The sequence below is a fragment of the Harpia harpyja genome, chromosome Z, assembly GCF_026419915.1.
Source record: "Harpia harpyja isolate bHarHar1 chromosome Z, bHarHar1 primary haplotype, whole genome shotgun sequence".
NCBI classification, from domain to species: Eukaryota; Metazoa; Chordata; class Aves; order Accipitriformes; family Accipitridae; genus Harpia; species Harpia harpyja.
Genome location: NC_068969.1, coordinates 93186566 through 93206176, shown reverse-complemented (window position 1 = coordinate 93206176; position 19611 = coordinate 93186566). Strand labels below are relative to the sequence as shown.

The following is a 19611-nucleotide window of genomic DNA, read 5'->3' as shown; positions in this document are numbered from 1 at the left end:
TGGTGGGGAAGGGGGAAAAGAGAGTTGTGTTTTATTAGAGCTGGTCATTAAAAACAGACAAAACATTTCTCTTTTGGGAATTGCCAATTGGTAGAATTGAAATACGTTGGGAGAGATAAGTCTGACTTATTCCTCCTGTTCTGCCAGTCCAGCTTCTCTGTACTCTGTCTGTAGCTTGACTTATCCATTAATGCCAGAGCTTCTGTTATGCAGGGCAGCCCCTTTCCCACACATGTATCTTGGAAAAAACCAATTTTCTTCTTAACTGGCATGCATGTATGTTGAAAGATAAAATGTTGAGGATTCAGATTAATTAATTCAGGTTAATTGTCTTCAGAATTGTATTCAAGTCACTGAACTGAGTTAAATTCAAGTTACATTATCACTCTTTTTTTAAGCAGCTTGCTAAACTCGGCAGAAATGCCATTTTTTGTTTGTTTGGGGTTTTTTCTTTTTTTTTTTAATTCCAGGTAGAGCTTTGAATCTAAATTAAATGCTGTTGCCTTTCAACGGCAATAGTTATTAATTTAACTATATCTGTAAATGTCCTTTTTAAACATTTTTACAGGCTAATGCAGGATTGTTTCTTAACAGTATTGATAAATGTACTTACATAAATTCTTGTTGTAATTTACAGACTGAAGAATTTGCCATTTACCTTTACAAAACTGCAACAGCTCACTGCTATGTGGCTATCAGACAACCAGGTGAATTTTTTTAGAATTAAAAATAGATGATTGTTGACTTTATTCCTACTGGAATTGACGAGTACAGAGCCATCTGTTAAATAATGAGACCTGGTACTGTGTATATACATCAATACTTCCTTGACATTACTATGTCTGTTCTCCTGAAATAAGCAACACTGAGCCTACCAGTCTTTGGAGACTTTCATACTTCTAGCAAAGTTCTGTGCTGTTAGGAAATGCAATTTAACAGATGCTGGGGTTTTTTTGTTTTGTTTTTGTTTTTCTTAATTCAGGCTTATTTACACAGGAGAGTTAATCCTTGATAAGCTAGTACTTGAATGTGTAGCTCTTCCACAGCTATACCATTGGGGAAACTTAGCATGCCTTTTTCTGAGCTAGGTTTCTTGCCACACCTTTGAACTGTGACTGTCCGAGTTTCAAGCGATTAAGCAGCAACTCATGTGCTTCTGGCTTGTATTTTTGAAGTGTATTGAAGCCCTCTGTACTATGCTGATTTCCTGAATGGCATTAAGGTGTACAGGGCTGCCAGAAATCCACTAGCCTCAGATGTAGTATAATGAAAGCACCTTTACTAATATAGTAATTTTAAGAATCCCCTGCCCTTTTTTGTAAGGGGTGAGGGATATTCAATCTGGTGTCAATACAACCTTTTTCTCTTTATATGATTGTTTGCAACTTTAAATGGCCAAATATATCTGTGTATTCCACATAACCTGCTTTGGGATAGTAATAAGTCCTAGCAAGAAACTGGGTTATTTTCTGAATATCCAGTGTTTGCTTTTCTCTTAAAGCTGTTACTGAGTTTCAGTTCTCAGTCAAAGCCAGTCATCAATCAAAGACAGATATGATAATAACTTCATTTTGTGAAAATTATTCAGAGAAGAAATGGTTTAATACAAGGCAGGGTAGTCTTCAAAGTAATAGGACAGGCATGCTCTGTGATACATAGATCATATTTACTTTTTCATATATATTCTCACAACATATTCTTCTTTCATTTGCTTCCTAGTCTAAACCACTTATCCCTCTTCAAAAAGAAGCTGACCCTGACACACAGAAAACAGTGCTTACCAATTACATGTTCCCTCAGCAGCCAAGGACGGAGGATGGTAAGAATTTCTGAAATACCCTGTCAGAATGCTCACTTTTGAAAATAATAAGACTGTCCAGCTAATATGATTTTCACTAGATAATACTTAAATGCAAGTTTGAAGTAAACTTGTAAGTGATGAAGAGTTACATCTGAAGGATGAGATCAGTAACTTAATGTGATCTATGTATTAGTAAATTCTAGGTGAAACTGTTTCAGTGAGCGAGGTGAGGAATGGACTTGTGGGATCACGTTCCGTGATGGTTGCCACTTCCCAGTGTGACACCCTATTTAATTCAGATGGAGCTTAATGGTTTGGGGTGAAATTCTGCTTAGCAGGTGTCTGCTTCAGACTATTTTAACAGAATGTTAGACAAAATGTTTCTTCCGTTACCAAGTACATATTTTTGGAAATAGCATTGTGTTTTATTTTAAAAGTTAAAAAAAAAACCAACTGCAGAAAAAAAGCGTATTATTCACATTTAGTCTGAACTGTTTTATAAACGGTTAGGCCCAAAATATTAAGACCTTGCCAGAAAGTTATTTCTGCATGCTTGTGAAATAGTAAGGGAAACAAGTAACATTCCATGAGTAACCCCATCAGGAGTTAGGGAAAGAGAGTTAAATTTCTTTATTTCTCCACTTTCTTTCATCTGCAGACAAAAGAAAAAAGCTTGTGCTGCTTTAACAGAAATGGAGAGGGGGCACATATCAATAGAAATAATTGAAAACTGGCAAGTGGCAACATTTGCTGTTCCATGGCACAAGTGTCTAGTACACTGAGAGACGAGGAATCAAAAAATATCAGCAAAACCAGTAAATTGTGCATCACTTTTAGTGCCTTCTAATGCAAATAATACATCTGCAATACCTCTGATACAACATGAGAATTATAAAATCATTTGGAGATTCAGTGAAGTGCAAGATAGTTCCTGAAAACATTCTCTGCATTTGAACATTTTTTTACCCACGTGCTGGGGTTTTTTTCTGTAGGCAAGGAAAGGACTGCTTAGTTGGCTTAAGTTGACAGAATACCTGCCTCTGAGGTGGTCATTCCAAACAGAAGGTTTAAAATTCAATAGACTTCTTTTTAAAAACTTAAATTTTTAAAAATTCTTTATCAAGTTCTTTTTTTTTTGGTCAGGAACAGTTTCAGTGATAGTAAAGTCTATTAGAGTATTTTCAGATGTGTTAAAGTTTTACATTTACCTAATAAATGCAGAGTAACAAATATTCCAGTGCACTTGTTGAGCCCTATTATTAAGTATTTTTCTACTTCAGGTAGAGAAGAATTTAATATGAACAGTGCTAGTGAAGGATATACATTTGCTGGGATGGTGGTGGCAGATTTACTAGACAAATTGGCATGCTAAAGTAGAACCTGGCTGATGTAACACAAGGCATGGAGACATGCTAGAATAAGAGACAGTGGGTACCCAAAAGATTTTTTTATCTCTTGTAATATTAAGCAAGAAATACTTTGTAAAGCTCTTGTCATTTGTATAACTAGTGCAAAATCATGTTTTTACCGTAAGTTTTAGATGCTTTAGGTTTTTTTCAGGATTAGTAATAATGCAGGATTTTGTCACTAAGTCATTCTTATTCTTCATTTTTAAATTTTCATTAAATGAAATCAGGTAAATGCTCTTATACGTGCTTAATGAGACCACCTCACTGAAGTCAGGCTATATAAATCTATATAAGTATAATTTACCTTTATATATATATACACGCACATACACAAATACATATTTTCATATTTATACATATATATGAATAAAAATACTTTTCAGCAGAGAGTTCTGCTGAAAATTTTCAAGTGTGAGTATTAAGACTAGTGTACAGCTGTGTACATGAATTTTTTTTACTACACAGCCAAGTTCATAAAGCAGTGGCAGTGCACCTAGTCTTCAATTAATGGTGCTGCTAGTCTCTTGTCTTTTAAGAATGCATACAAAAGCACACCAACCCCATCCAAGAGAAAGAAAAAGAGGATTTTTATTTCACATAATGTATCCTATTCTTACGAGAGTCTCTTTTGGTTTTTTAGTTATGTTCATATCTGATAATGAAAGTTTCAATCCATCTCTGTGGGAGGAACAGCGGAAACAGCGTGCTCAAGTGGCATTTGAGTGTGATGAAGACAAAGATGAGAGAGAGGCACCTCCTCGAGTTAGTATTGAATTTATTTTTGAATACTTGCTGCATCCCTCCCTCTTATCCCCACCTTGAAGCCTACCCTTTTTCCTTACCGTAGCTGTGGATTTCACTCTGCTGAAGAAAATGAGCCTTCAGTGATTATTTAAGAGTATCTAACAGGATGAAACACCATATTTTGGGGGGTTTTGGGGTTTGTTTTTTTGGCCAGATCCTTTCAAGTGGAGCACAAGGGAAAAACTCTCAGCTGATGTAAGGCAATGTAGGGCATAACTAGGAGACTGCCTGACTGGTGGTGCCGTGGAGAAGGATAGTGGGGAAACAATGATTAATCCTGATTGTTCTTTAAGTATATTACAGTTGTCATAATTCATCCTGCTTGCAATCAGTGGACACATTTGGTTGGGGGGAAGTGATTCATAATCGTGCTGGGTTTTGTACACTTAAGTCTGCATCAGTGCAGGTACACTTGAACAGCAAAGTGGAGGTCCTAGATTGTTCATTGTTTTGTCCTAATTAATTTTCTGTTTTAAAGGTGATGTTTTAATTATAGCATTTAATTAAATGTAGAACATTATCACTTGATACAGGAAGGCAACCTGAAGAGATATCCAACTCCGTATCCTGATGAACTGAAGAATATGGTTAAAACAGTCCAGACAATTGTACATAGGCTAAAGGATGAAGAACCTACTGAAGATATTGCCAAGGAGTCAAAACGAGAAGGCCAGACAGTTTCTGTAAAAGATGTGGGGGTAAAGGTTAGAGATAATATTCTCTTCTGACTTTTCAAGAACTTCCAAAGATCTAGAGTGTCATTGATTGCTTTAAATTCTCTTTTCCTTCCCCATTAATGCTTTAGCAAGAAAAATTGTCAGATTAAAGAACAGAACTTAACCTCTTCGCCATCTAAAGAAGTCTGTAATAAACGTCTAGTTTGCAGTAGCAATTTTTCTCTGACACTAAAAACAAGGAAAGTGACTTGATTCTCAGGCAAATACAAACTATGGATGTGTTAAGGAGCTGGCTTCTTCGGTTTCTGGAGGATGGGATCTTTGTCATCCTCTGATCCTTTTTTATATGGCAGACTTCACAAAGAAATTCAGTATAATCCCTAAGGATCTTACTGCTGCCCTCATGACTGGAGGTTTTACATGATAAGCTGGGAAGGCAATCATAGCAAGTTGGTACAGGAGTCAGGAGTTTCTAACAGGTTGATGTAGCATAATAGGTGGTAGGATTATTGTTTGGTACTGACATGTCTTATTGTAGATATTCTTGGCCATTTTTTTAATTTAACTGGAAACTTAATGGTACAAATTGACGCCAATAAGGAGGAGAATCAAACTGATTGACAAAGGGTAGGGACTGTACCTCAGTAGTCTGCAGAGATTTCTCTGCAATTCATACCTGGTGCATTTCATACTTTGTGATTTCAAAGCTCAGATTTTCCATTCCATAGTTTCCCAAAATATATAATGTTAACTCTAAGTATCATATGTTACTGTAAACCTTTCAGGATGTTTTTTCTGCTAATGTTCCTAATCCTGTAGACTTCAGAAATTGCTTCGATAAAGAACAGAGCAGATGAGAGAAAGCAATATTCAGCAGGAAGTTCTATGCAAAAGCCTACTGAACCAGAAGCTGAGCACAGCACTGCAAATTCACAGATGACTGCACTTGTTAAAACCTTGCAGAACACAAAAACAATTGTCAACCATGAAGACACGCTCGAGGTATGGCATTGCGATGAACATCATAGCAGTCAAAGAATTGTGCTGGTATTGTATCAAATTTGTTACTCTGGGAGATGAAAATTTATGTTGACAATAGCAGAAAATTGCCATCCATAAGTGCTGTAAATACAGATGGTTTGCAATGCAATATTTTTCTCACTTCAGATTATATTAAGTAAAAGTTGAAATAGCTAATAAAAAGTTCATAATGAAAGATACATGCATTTAAAGAAAAATAAAGCAAACTCGATTAAAAGTTGACCTAAGTATCAAACTGTGAAAAGACTCAGAATTTTCCTGGTTTTGCCTGATTGTCAGTTCTTGGTTAAATAATCGATTTTAATTGTCACTGAAATGACAAAATATCTGATAGTGGGAGCAATCAAAAACTTGTATATCCAAGTGACTATGCACATTCATTTCAAATGAAAAGTGAAATGTGGGCTTAAAAATGTGTATTCCTCTGTGTTTATTAGTGAGCTGTCATGAATGACTTGGATTGTATTTACCTCTTGAGTCAGAGATTTTAAACTTCTAAATTCTTTGTACATCTCTCTGACAAATACCATGTGTTTGTTTATTTAGAATGTTTCAGACTTATGCCAAATTTTGGAACTTGTCACTTAATCTGTTGCCAGTCACAACCTCTAAAATGCTTTTTTCATAGTTTCAGATGCAGATTATTTTTACCTGTGTTGTGTAAGCCATGGAACATGCATATATAATACTTTTGCTGAAGAGCCTTTGTGACAAGCAGTTGTGGCTGTTGCTGGCTATTTCCCCACTAGCATGTTCCTGCTTCTACACTCTTTCTGAAAATATTGGTTTTGACATTTTTCTTTAATTTAAAAACATTATTTCAGAAAATCCTATTAGTTGACTAACGATAGTGACAGCAGTTCTTTGTAGCTGGCTGTATGCCAGTAAGTCAATGAGGTAGCAGTGTGTAGTGATCAGGCATAGTGAATTCCTTACTTTCATGTAATAACACGCTGGTAACTGTTGCAGTTGAATCCAGTTACCTAAACTTCGCACCTGAATAAGTTTTTCATTTCAACATTGATTACCCTTGTTGTATGTCACATCCAAGAGGAAAGGTAATGTGGTAGAGGCAGTGAAGAGGTGGTCTGTTCCGACTGCAGAGAAAAACAGATGGATTTTTATTTTTTATTTTTAATGAAGGCTATCATAGCTTGTTTGCTACATCTCAGTCAGGTTTGTCCTCCCTACAGTCCAAAGAACTGGCCAGGTAGTTAGGATCATGGGAAGGGTGGTGCTCTGGGAAGAGTGGTGCTCCAGTAGGTTCCACACATTAAATGTTCTGAAACTTGTAAGAAAAAGTGAACATTGACAGACTATTTTTGCAATCTGCAACATGGATTTTGTAGCATTTGTACCAGGAAGCGTGTTTACTAGAAAGAAATTTCCACTTTAGGGAAGGAAGGGGTTTTTTTCCTTCAAAATATTACTGGAAACAATCGTTTTTTGAAGATGATAGGAATATAGGGCTGGCAGTAGGATACTGAATCAGTCGCATGGCTGCTCTTGCAGCAGCTTTGTCAGTTAATCTCTTTCGTAAGTACACTGAGCTCCATCTTATGGTTAGTAACTAGTGATTTCTAGCTTAAATGTATTCAGCATCACTTTACTCGTCTGCCATTGTTCTTGAAGTTAAGTACCTTCTCCTCCTTTTGAAATTTACCCCCAGTGTAAATTTAAAGATATAAACCCAAGCTACTCTTGCTCTTTTTTTGCTAGACTAGGCAAACCAAGCTCATTCAGTCTCTTCTCACAGCATACCTCTACATTCCTAAGATTGTCTTGGTCATGCTACTTTATAGCTGTTTCAGTTTGAGGTCTTTTCTGCAAAACCAATACCCAGCTAATTAGTCTGGGGTATTTGCTGGTTCAGTGATAACCTTCTGACTTGAACTCAGCTGGAGGTTCTCTCCAATGTTGGAACAGAGGCTGCATCTGCTTGCTCCAAGTAGGTTTTTGCAGCTGAAGTTACCGGTTTGAGTGTCATTCCCATGGAGTTAATCAGTGACAATGCAAGTCTGCATGTGCTGCTTCTTAAAGATAATTCAGTAGCAATTATTACTAAATTCAGTTGACTTGCAATACAAATGCACTACGCAATTCTTATGTTATGCTTATGTTATGTTGCTTGGGGGTTTTTTTTCCCCTTTATTGTTCAGTGGGTGACAGTTTAGATGGCATTTACTTAACCTTTATACAGTTTTTTAAAATGCACAGCATAAAGATGTTTTTCCTTTAGCAGGAGTCAGAAGAACTCTCCTCTGATGAAGAGATGAAAATGGCAGAAATGCGACCACCACTGATAGAAACCTCCATAAACCAACCAAAAGTGGTAGCTCTTAGCAATAACAAAAAAGGTTAGATACCCAAAAAAGCAATAGAATTTGTTGTGTGATTCTGATAATTTCTTGACTCAGAGTGGCTAGTTTTTCCAATTAAATTACGTGAAAGTAGATTTAAGTTGTATGTTTTAAAAGAAAGATGATCAATTCTCTAGTTAAGCAATGAAAGCAGAAAAAAAAATCTGCAATCTTATACTTGAGCGTATGGTAGAGAGAGCTCTGTTGGCATCCTAATTTTCTCGATTCTTGCCATCAGTTTAAAAGCAGAGGGGGAAGGGAGATGTGTGTCTTTTGGGGGACTGTTAGCTTGAACACACTTTTGATACACTTAAGAAAAGGATTGCAGAAAGTGGTATTTACCCTGGAAATAGTCCGTATTTCCGCCCTGCCCATGATTTTGTGGATTATTGCTGCTGTAGGCAGCAATATCACGTGTTTAAATTTCTCAGAGAAACTCTGCTGTCTTCCTAAGGTTTAAGAATAAACTTCTTTTGTAGCAATTCTTTCTCCAGAGTCACTTTACTCTTTTATTTTTTTCTTTCCTCTAACATGAAACTTCAGAACATATTTTTGTTACCTAACTTTTATATTCTCTGAAAGATAATTTCGATCTGGGTAACCATTTCTGTAAGAGTAAGGAATGACCTAGGATTCAGAGAAAACATAACTTAAAAGTTGGAGGGCAGATTGTATTTTGCTTCATACGATATCCTAGTCCAGTACTTTCTAGGACAAAAGGCTTTTCTGCCCATTAGATGTAAAAGGGTGAGCTTTAGTGGGGATGAAGGAAAACCACATGGAGGTTGCAGGAGGAGTCTGCTGAGGACCCCATGCAGGTGAAAAGATTGATGTTTATCAATGCTGTCTGTGGGTTTTTATGTCTGACTAAAGTACTAAGTCAAAACTTCTTTCTCCTCTCTGGAGATAGACATCAGTTTCACAGAATTATGCTTTTGGAACCTGTAACTGTGTCTTGAAGCAAAAATTTAAATGTATTTGTACGCTTATATCAAAATAATGGCTGGCTTGATGTCCCACAGAGAAATTACTTTTATATGGATGTAGTATGTACGTATGCATACATTATGCAAGAATCAATGTGCACAGGTGTAAATTACTCTGAAAATGTTGTCCTAAGTGATCTGCAAAGCATGGGAATGCATTGGATTCCAACTCCACAGAAGAACATTTTTCTTTACTGTTTGTTTTTTACATTTATGAAACTATACAGAGCTTATCCAGTGATCTAGGTCTTTCTAGAGTGCTTGGTCTAATAAATAGCTATTTAACAATGATTTAATATTCAAAATCTGGAACTGTCTACACTTTCAAAATCCTGCATGTGAAGTAGTGTACTTCATTTTCATAGAGGCTAATAGACTCATGTAATTCGAAACTTTGAAATCATTGCAGAAACAGAAATATGATTTGATGTTTTGCGGAAATCTTACATAATGTAGCACTAGCTTATACCAAGGAAACTTGAATAAAGCAACAAGTTAAATTTCATTAACAGGTGAGGGCTGTTTACATTGAGCCAAATATTTAGAAAATAGGAACTATTGCCAACAGTCTCTTGTAAGTGTAAATGAAGTTTGCAAAGGTGTTAGCTTAAATTTTATTTTCCAGTAGTAAGAATTATTGAAGAACAAGAGACAATTTCTAAATACCATAACATAAACACATTAAATGGCTATTAAGCAGATGTATGTCTCTGTAACTAAACTGGCAAATTTTTATTTCAGATGATTCAAAAGATGCTGATTCCTTATCAGATGAAGCTACCCACAATAGCAATCAAAATAACAGCAACTGTTCCTCTCCTTCTCGAATGTCAGATTCTGTTTCCTTAAATACTGATAGTAGCCAAGATATTTCTCTCTGTTCTCCAGACAAAGAAACACATGCTGCTGTTTTATGCAAGATCAGGTTTGTAAGACACTGTATACAACTGAGCAAATATAATAGAAAAATGTTACTTAATCTTCCATATTATGTGTCCATTTCTTTAATTTATTAATTTATCATTCATGAAATAACTTAAATTTTAATATTTTAAAGTAAGGTTAAATAATGGAATAGTTCTTTTTTAAAAAAAAAAGGGGGGGACACAATAAGATTCAGAGGCTAATTTTAGTATACAAGACATGGTTCCCATCTGTTTTAATAATAGGGTATAATAATTTCATCCTTATAATTTGTTATCCCTGCAAAGTACTTCAATATACCATTTTAAAAGCTCTATGTTTTTATTTGTGTAATTTTGAAGATCAATTTGATTACTAACATAACTATAAAAGGCTTTTAGAAACTTATAAAGAATGGACTTAAAGGTTGCTAGTCTTCTTGAGATTTTACTTAGAAAATGCCATTTTTTAAAAACCATTGCCAATAGAAACAAGACATTTGTCCAAAACTATGATGGAATTTGCAAGTATTTGATAAAAAAAATTGAGTTGTCACTTTGTACTTTTTGACACTTTTAAATTGTCTTTAATAATTCCTGTTGAATTTAAACAAACTTCTGAAATCAGATGACAGAAATGTTGCCAAAATGAGCCCTCCATGTAGTATTTTTCTGTAATGGTAAGATAGCAAATCATAAATCTGGTTGTATATTGGTCTGGTTTCTGTACACAATATAGCTGTGTTGCATGTTAATGATTATTTTTTCTAAAACAGTTCTTAAAGGAATATGTTGGTTTCTTCTGGAATTTCTTTTAAGAGCCATCTCTTTTTCCAGGCAAGAAGATGAAAATTTGAATAATCTTTTGCAAAATGGAGGTGAATTGAGCATTACAGTAGAAGAAAAAATAAATGTGCAAGACAAGGTTACAAATTTGTCTGAATATGAATTAAGCATTGAAGAAAGATTAGGCCTGATAGGAAAAGGTGTTGATCTAAGCACTCCTACGGAGGAGTCTCACAAATTAGACCAAATAAACATGAATATCAATAAACTGGTTAGTGAAAAGGCAGTGCCAGTTCCTGTAGAAAGGTTACAAACACAGGATATAGTTTCAGTACAGGGCTTTTTGAATAACAACATGAAAGAAGAAAGTGAGCACTTGGAAAATGGAAATAAATATCCTATAAATAAAGTAAATGGACATCCTGAGGAAGCAGTACAGTCTCCCAGTAAAGACAAACTAATGAAAAGCACTACAGTTGATGGCGATTCTGCTGAGCTGTCTGTTTCGAGGAGCACTGAAGATTTGTCCCCACAGAGAAGTGGTCCTGTGATGAAATCTCACAGCATCACCGGTATGGATACTGGTGGTCTGAAAATCTACGATATTGTTGGTGAGAATGGATCTGAACAGTCAAACTCAGTGGTAAAATCAGCATCTGATAGCACGGATGGGAAAAACATAGTCCGAAGTAAATCCGCTACTCTTCTGTATGATCAGCCTTTGCAGGTTTTTCCTGGGTCGTCGTCATCATCTGATTTAGTATCTTCTACAAAAACTGTGTTCAAGTTTGACTCAAATCACAATCCTGAAGGTGCTAATGTAGTGAGGGGATCAGTGACAAGTGGTGCACAGATGTTCTGCGCTCCCCAGTATAATATTCAGTACAGCAGCAGTGCAACAGCAAAAGACACCTTGTGGCCACAGAAGCAAAACACCCACATAGAACAAGGCAGCTTACCTCCTTCACGTCTGCTTAGGTCTGACAGTACAGAAACCCCCAGCTATGTAAAGCATTCTGCCAATATGAATTTCTCCAATCATAACAATGTCCGAGCCAGCGCTGTGTATAACACTCATCAACGGATGGCTGGGAGACCTGTAGATACGTGGGCTATTCCACCGAATGATAGACTGCTCCCAGGAGCAACCAGGCACACTCTTCAAAGACAGAGCAGTGTATCTTCTACAGCTTCTGTAAATGTTGGGGATACTGGACCTTCAAGGCGGACCCAGGTTCCTGAAGGGGACTATTTAACATACAGAGATTTGCATTCAATGGGAAGAGCTCCACCAGTAATGTCTGGGCAACAGAGACCTCTTTCTGCCAGGACATACAGCATTGATGGTCCAAATGTACCCCGACCGCAGAGTGCTCGGCCCTCGGTGAATGAAATACCAGAAAGAACTATGTCAGTTAGTGACTTCAGTTACTCACGGACTAGCCCTTCAAAGAGATCAAACGCAAGGGTTAACTCTGAGCACTCTTTATTAGATCCTCCAGGAAAAAGTAAAGTCCCTCATGACTGGAGGGAACAGGTGCTGCGACATATTGAGGCTAAAAAGCTAGAAAAGGTAAAAATAATAATTTAAAACTTTTCTACCTCTCTGTTACCTGGGTATGGAATAAGTTAAATACTCTTGAACTGCTTTTAATTACCAGTGAAAATGTACTTCTGATACTGCCTTAAAGAGCATAAATGTGTTTGTGATAAATATCTGAGAAACAGTTAATTGGTAGGCTGTAAATTAACTTTTCCTCCCAAAGAAAAAAAAGTCCTTGTTGTTTTACATCATACTTGCCAGTTTAGTCCAATTACTTCTAGAACACATTAAATAATGTCACATTGACCTGCTGGATTGCAAGGCCAGCTCTTCTAGGCCAGGTAATTTTTATTGTAGCATTGTATTCATGTTACAGTAAAATATTCCCTTATGCTTCTTGAGCTTTCTGTTGTGCTTTTTTCCCCCCTATTTCTTCTCTTTATGAACAAGGAAAAGAAAATCAGTAAAATCTATTTGGAAGTATAGATCTACAGCTTCAGTTGCTGAAGAATTGAAAAGCCATAATTAACATGTATTTGCCTCCAAGCCAGTTGTCTTTTGAAGCTGGGCATCTGACAGATTGTTGAATGAATATTTAGTGCTGTGAGATGAGAACACTTAAAAATCTTGTTCATTTCAGGAAATCACAGGGAGATTTTGATATAACTAGAGATGATGAACAGGATTCTTTATGAACTGTAAATGCGGTTAAGTATTTGAGCTGATATGTAAAGCTGAACAATTATATATCTTCAAAGAATTTGAGTAGAGACTGGAAGAGTATAATCTATGCTGTCCAGCTAAACCAGTTTAAAATATCATCACTAAATAATGAGTAGAACGTCATTAGCCTGATCGTGTTTCCTTGGAGGGGAAGTGAGTAAAGCAGCCAAAATACATTTTGATTATGCCAGCTAGATGGATTTTCTGATTTATTTTGAAAGAACATAGTTTGGTTTGTGATTATTATGCTAAATACTTCAATATCCATAATAGCTAAAGAAATCTAATTGGAGATGGTTGGAAAAATTACTTATAATTTTTCTTTGGAAATCCAAGTATTTGGAGGGATGGGTCTGCTTTTGTTTAAGTTGTCTAACTTCTGATGATGGAAAAGGATGGGGTTAGTTTGTTTTTTAAAGAACCTGCACAACAGCTGCACCTGTTCTTCTGATCCAGTTTGAGTCACGTACAACACAAAATATTTTAAGGCTTTCACGGTGCTGTGCTGTAGTGTGGGGACCCTCTGTCCCACAAGGCAGTCAAAAACCTCATCACGTTCCAACCCTAATAAAAGGTGCACTCTGTGATCTTCCATTCACCTGGAAGCATATATCAAATCTTACATGAAATGACAGGGAAGCAAAAATCCCAGCAATCCCTGAAGGCAGAGGGAAACAAAACTTCAGTGCACTGCTAATGCAGTTTGTTTATAGCTCGTTCTTACATTGCCTACATTTGTCATGTTAGGAACAATGTTTAATACACCAGTGATATCTGTTCAGGTAGTGGAGCAGTGTAGTCACCTTTATGGAAATGAAATTGATTGCCTGACTTGATTCCCTTTATAACTGTCAATACTTTCTATCATGCCTTATATGAAAACCTTAATTTTTGTTTCCTACTAGAGTGATATGGAATAACTGCTATTCAGATCTTAGCTGTGCAGCTGATTTAGCAGATCTTTTGTATGTGTGTATTTCTTTTGATCTGGCCTTGAAGCATTTTAAAGTAGCTTTTACTTAGCAATATGAGACTTATTTGTGGGTTTAAAAGTGAATGTGTATATAATTGTCTACTTTATATTCTCTGGGATATGACTGACTTAAAAAGAAAAATCTGAACTGTGAAAAATGTAGATATCCTATATGGCAGCTGGCAAATATGATAAGGTGGAAATTCTAGGAATTTACTGGATATTTCTTTGTTCTTTTAAAACAATGGTTTCAGTATTTCTGTTTGTAATTAAAAATTAGCTGGGGGGGGCTTAATCTATGAAGCACACTTCTGAAATGTTTTAAAGTCTGAAAAAAATTTCAGTAATTACAGAACTCCTTTAAGGAACAAGCATTTAAGGAACAAGTTCAATTACAGAGCTCCTTTGAGGGATATTTGTTGGAAATTGCTTTGACAAAGCTTTCAAGGATTTAAAATGGTGTTTCTTTTTTTAAAGCATAAGACACAACACTGACAAAAACAGGTATACAAAACTAAGCCTTATGATGAATATTTAATTGATATCTTCTTGCCTGTGGTTATACACAACAGTATGGGTTAATAGTATTACCTTTGCTGACTCCTCTGAGTCTGTTACTGAATTTAATCATGTTTATTATTTCTATCCTGTGCTTATTAGGAAAGAGGGTGTAGTGGGTTTTGGGGGTTGGGGTTTTTTTGTGGGCTTGTGTTTATTTGTTTTTGCTAAGCTCCTGAAGTACTTGTTTATTTTGTTTTTATAAAATTTAGAAACTTGGGGGGGGGGGCGGTGGGTGTGAACCCACTAAAAGAAACAGTGTCTGCTTCTTGGACAAATTGGAGAAGCTAGTTCTTGTTTTATTTATTAACCCTTTTTACCTGATATAAGTGGAGAAAAAAAAAAAAACTTTCAAGAGTTTAATTTGCATGAGGAGAGATACAGGAGAGTTTTAAGTCCAGCAAAAATTATTAACAATGGATTCCAGCCAAATAACCAGCATTTGTAATCCCTTTGACAAGCTGTAAGGGGACATACACTGATCAACTAAAATTATCCATCTGGTTGAAGGAAGGTGAAAACAGTTCATGAGACCATTTGTAAATAGAAATTTTGCATACATTCAGGAGGAACAATTTGGTTACCTGATGCAAAGCATATTTTATTGAGGGATAGAGAAAAGAACTTATTTAAATGTCAAGCTGCTCTCTAGTGGTTATATATGTAAACTGTTGGAAAGCATGCAGTCAATTCTGACCTACCCCCAACCTCATAAATTTAGTGCACAGAGTTTTTAAGAACAGTAACATTTTTCAGCATGTTTTCCTTTTTGGGTGTGATTTGCCAATTTTACTACCTGATATGTTGCAGTAGTCTAATATAGTAGTTTTATTGAAAATTTTCATTTAGTAGTTTAAACTAAAATACTGCCTGTGTAAAAATACTAGTGTCACACACATTTTAATGTGTGGCAGAGGAATTTCTCATCTGTAAATTGTAATAATAAATATCTGCAACAGTTATCTGCAAATATCTATTATATTTCTATGTGCTGAGTAGGCAGAAACAGTTACTGGGCCTGACTCTGTCCTTTGCTTACACATGTATATTTTCTTTTTTTGTTGTGGATCTCTTGGGAGTTCATCAGGTGCGTGTTTGCTTTCAATCCTAACTTCATCTGGAATCAAGTCCTCTATTTTTTATCTACTGTATCTACTACTTATCTGAAATGGCAGAGCTTTCAGGGAAGAGGTCATAAAGTTTGATTCCTACTTTCTAATTCAGAAATCAGAAGAGGTGGTTTTATTCTAAAAGTTGCCAGTGTACCGTGCCTTATTAAAAGAAAGAAGTCCAACTGTTTCAGTATTGATATAGAATTGCAGTTTCAATCAAAGTTTGAAAGTTTCTCTTGAATTCATTTTTCACACTACATACCGAACATAGAAAAAGTATTTTAATTGGTATGGCCTCAGATTTTCTCCAAGTTAAGCTTGCTTCAATATGTCAAGGAAAGTAACTTCAGTGTGTCTGTGCACACATAAGATTAAGTGCTTAAGTGTTTATAAGATTGTGTTCATAAGATTGTAGCCTGAAGAATATTGTGGCACTTATAAATTACAGGAATGCTATCTGTTTAGTAGTTGTTACTTTCAAATTTTTATTTCGGGGGGGGGGGGGAGTTCCCCCATTTTGAATGCACTGCTGAACCATCAATGTGTTATAGTGATATTTTATGGAGTTCAGAAGTCAACACATTACACTTCAAAAGGAATAAAATTCTTGTGCGTTTGGAATGTAAACAACAAAAGTTCTGACCCTGCAAACATTTTATGACAGTAGAATTTAAATTATGTGTAATTTTCCATATGTAACTCTTCAATAGGAATGCTGTCACTTGTTGAAGATACTTTTGGTTTTGGTTTTTTTTTTTCAGGATCAGAGACCTAAATTGATGCCTTTTTTTTTCCTCTTTCGTGACTGAAGAATAGTTTCATATTGTTTAAGTTGTTCTTTGGGATAAACGGGTATCTTGCTAGAATGCTATCAGATTTCAAACAAAGCTTTTTTTTTTTTTTTTTCTCCTATGTGCTTTTATTCCAAAAGACTTAAAGCATTACTTTTAGGCATTTCAAGTGTTCTAGACTATCCTGAGCAAACTTTTTCTGAAGAATCTTAGATAGTCATGGTGGGAATGAAAAGTGAAGGGATTTCTATACATTTATTGTAGCCTCAAAGGATAACTTATGTCCACCTTTAGCTGGCAATTCATTCTAAGTACTGTTAAATAAATAAATAAATAAATAAAAAGGCTAATACTTAGGCTTAGCAGTTAAGTTACCGGTTAAGGCTATTCCAAGATAAGTAGAATGTAGAGTCTTGTTTCCTGCAGATACTTGAATTTAATTAGTTCCTTTTCCGTACCAAAATTTCATGGATTTTTGTGACAGACTCCAGCCACTCTTAAAATTACAACAGTATTGTCCAATAGAAATTCTCCTAATAAATTCCACTATTTATTGTCTTGCACCTAACTAAACGCGTTAAGGCACTTCAACTCCCAAAAGACACCCTTTTGAAATCTGAAATTGTTAATTCTCTTGTAAGCTGCAAAATGGAGAATATGTTCTGACTCTTAGCATTCAAAAAGAATGTAAATAAACCCCCAAAATATGCTACTAGGGGCCTGCATCTAAACTGATTCCATTAGAGGCTGATTTTGACTACAAATCCTGATTTATATGTGGAATTTTTTACTTTGTACATAGCCATTTTTCCTCGATGTATTGTAGCTTTTAATATGTGTTCTTCATGGTCGAATAACCGATTTCTAGGAAACTTATCTTTCATAAAAATATAGTAGAACATGGCATGTGTATTGGTTAGTGTATATCAGTTCAGAGTAATTGAAATGAGATTTCTCAAGCCTCAAATATTGAATTACCATTTTGCAGGCCATTATGCCCTAAGACACTGTAGCAAATCAGGTGGAGAATAGAGTTGGTACTTGGAGTTAATATTCATATTTAATCTGAAGTTTAGATGATACTTCTATTCCATATTTAATTTTTAATACATTGGAATAAAAATCAGGGGGTTTAATGGCATCTGCATATTCAGATTTCTGAAAGCATCTTCTCTGGTACAGCAGTCTTCAGGAATCTCACTAGGAAATGTACAACCTTCATCGTGCTCATATTGAGAAGCAAAATTAAGAGGAGTAGTTTTCACACTCCAAATGCCTCAGTTTCTCTCTTCCCAGCTAAAAATAAGTAGAGGAAAAATGCTTCCTAGATTTGTCACTAGGAATCTTTTCTTGCATTAAACTAAAACTTTCTTACAACTCCATGTAATTTCAAATAGTATTTGTTCTGTAGAGTTTGTACTTCTGGGTACCTTCTAATTTAATGTTAAGATGCTGTGCCCAATGTAGAGAAGGAGAAAAATGGTGTTTGCAGTATTTCTCATGTCTTCCCTGTATCAATTGCACAATCTTTTTTTTGTACTTTGGAAAAATTCTCTACTAAGAAAGGAGATTTTATAAACCCTTGAATAAAACTACTCTCAGGCTATATAATCACCTTGAAGCTCACTAAACTGAGTTAACTGAAATCTTAATCTTAATTCCTGATGGACATGTTTGTGCCTCTACAAATTTTAGGAAAGTTCTACCTCCTATTGCAGATATTTCTTAGATTGGAAATACAAATCTGGATTTAGATTGTCACTATTTATTGACTATCTGTTTGGGTCCTTCTAAGAGAAGAGTTAATCTAGTGGATCTAAGGATCTTTATAGTAAGATGGTCTGCTAGAGACACTTTCCGAAGATAATTTTCTAGTCTCACCATGCATTCCTTCTGATTTTATCTGTCTTTTTGCCACTTACAGAAGATGGAGAGGTATAGGAGCCTCTGAGAGGAGCTTCCTATAAGGAGACTTCAGGGAGTTGCCTGTGTAAGTGGTGGAAGAAGGCTACCTGCCTAATTATAGAGACTATTTTGAGAACAGTTGTGAGAAGATGCTTTGAGGCACTAAGGAGCTAATGCAAACTGGCTTTGGCAGTTTTATCTGGGTGTTTGGCCTGAAACTTAGAGGAGCAGTAAGCTCAGATTTAATGTTTAGTAAATAAAGATTTGAATGCCAAGTACAGTCTTCCCCTCCCAAGAGGGGGAAAGCCTCTGGAGACTTGTCTGGAAGCTTGAAAAATCCATTGACTAGAGAACAGGGTAGGTGTACAAGAAGAGCATCAAGAAAGCTCACTATGCCATTGAGTGAGAGGTTATCACAGAGCCTTGGTCAAGAAAAGCCAAGTATTGTCAGTAAATACTGTTTTCCAAGGGAGTTTCCAACGACTGTGCTACCAGAGCATCTGGGGAGTATGAATATGCAGAGGCATATGACTTTGATTATTAAACTAGTTTTAGTTTCACAAGATAAAGCTAGTATGAAAGAATACATGTCTGCCTGAGGACTACTGACTATTTTCAAAATCACATTAGTATATGTAGTCAACAGACAAACACCAAAATGTATTTATTTATGTAAGAGTTGTTTCAGTATCTTAGTCAAATAATACATTTTTTGAACTTTTTTTTTTTCTGTTTTTGTTACTTGGAAAAATTAGAAACTGTATTAAAAAACCCAAAATTTTGAATTTGCTGTGTTTTGATGCTTTGTAGTATATCTTTTACTTTACTTATTTTTTGTGGGTCTTTGTCACTTTTTCAAGATAGGTTTGTTTCCTTTGTCAGGTGGCACATGGAGGATTTTCCTTTTCTTCTTTTGTGCAGTCTTTTTATTTTGTTTTATTCTTACAACTACAAAAGTCCATGGTGGCAAGACAGTAACGTCTACTGCTTTCTTTCTGTTACCCTTGCCAATATTGCAGAGGTCAGGTTTGCAAGGTAATGAAGCTCAGAACCAAACCACTATCACTTCTGTCCTTGAACTCATGTTACCTGTTTGATTGCCTACAGTGGCACAGGGGTGGACTCCAAGGTTTCTTTCAAGCCTCTTCTTCTTTAAATTAGGCTTGTTCACATTCTTGAATAAAGTGTTACCAGAATGCTTTGTGAACATTGACAGCATTGTAATAGCAAGAAAACCCAG

The 19611-nt window shown here is 35.7% G+C and overlaps 1 protein-coding gene across 16 annotated transcripts in view; it reads left to right on the top strand.

Moving 5' to 3' along the window:
* The window catches only part of ERBIN (erbb2 interacting protein), a 134831-nt gene that overhangs the window by 97121 nt on the left and 18099 nt on the right, over positions 1–19611 (top strand). For 12 of the 16 annotated variants that reach the window (XM_052775707.1, XM_052775713.1, XM_052775711.1 and 9 more), the window contains 8 exons: positions 638–707; positions 1720–1819; positions 3851–3972; positions 4548–4718; positions 5511–5693; positions 7972–8089; positions 9820–10003; positions 10818–12339. In XM_052775707.1, coding sequence (XP_052631667.1) covers positions 638–707; positions 1720–1819; positions 3851–3972; positions 4548–4718; positions 5511–5693; positions 7972–8089; positions 9820–10003; positions 10818–12339 — 2470 coding nt within the window. The remainder of the gene's footprint in view (positions 1–637; positions 708–1719; positions 1820–3850; positions 3973–4547; positions 4719–5510; positions 5694–7971; positions 8090–9819; positions 10004–10817; positions 12340–19611) is intronic. The other 4 variants (XM_052775721.1, XM_052775719.1, XM_052775716.1 and 1 more) reach the window with 2 other exon arrangements.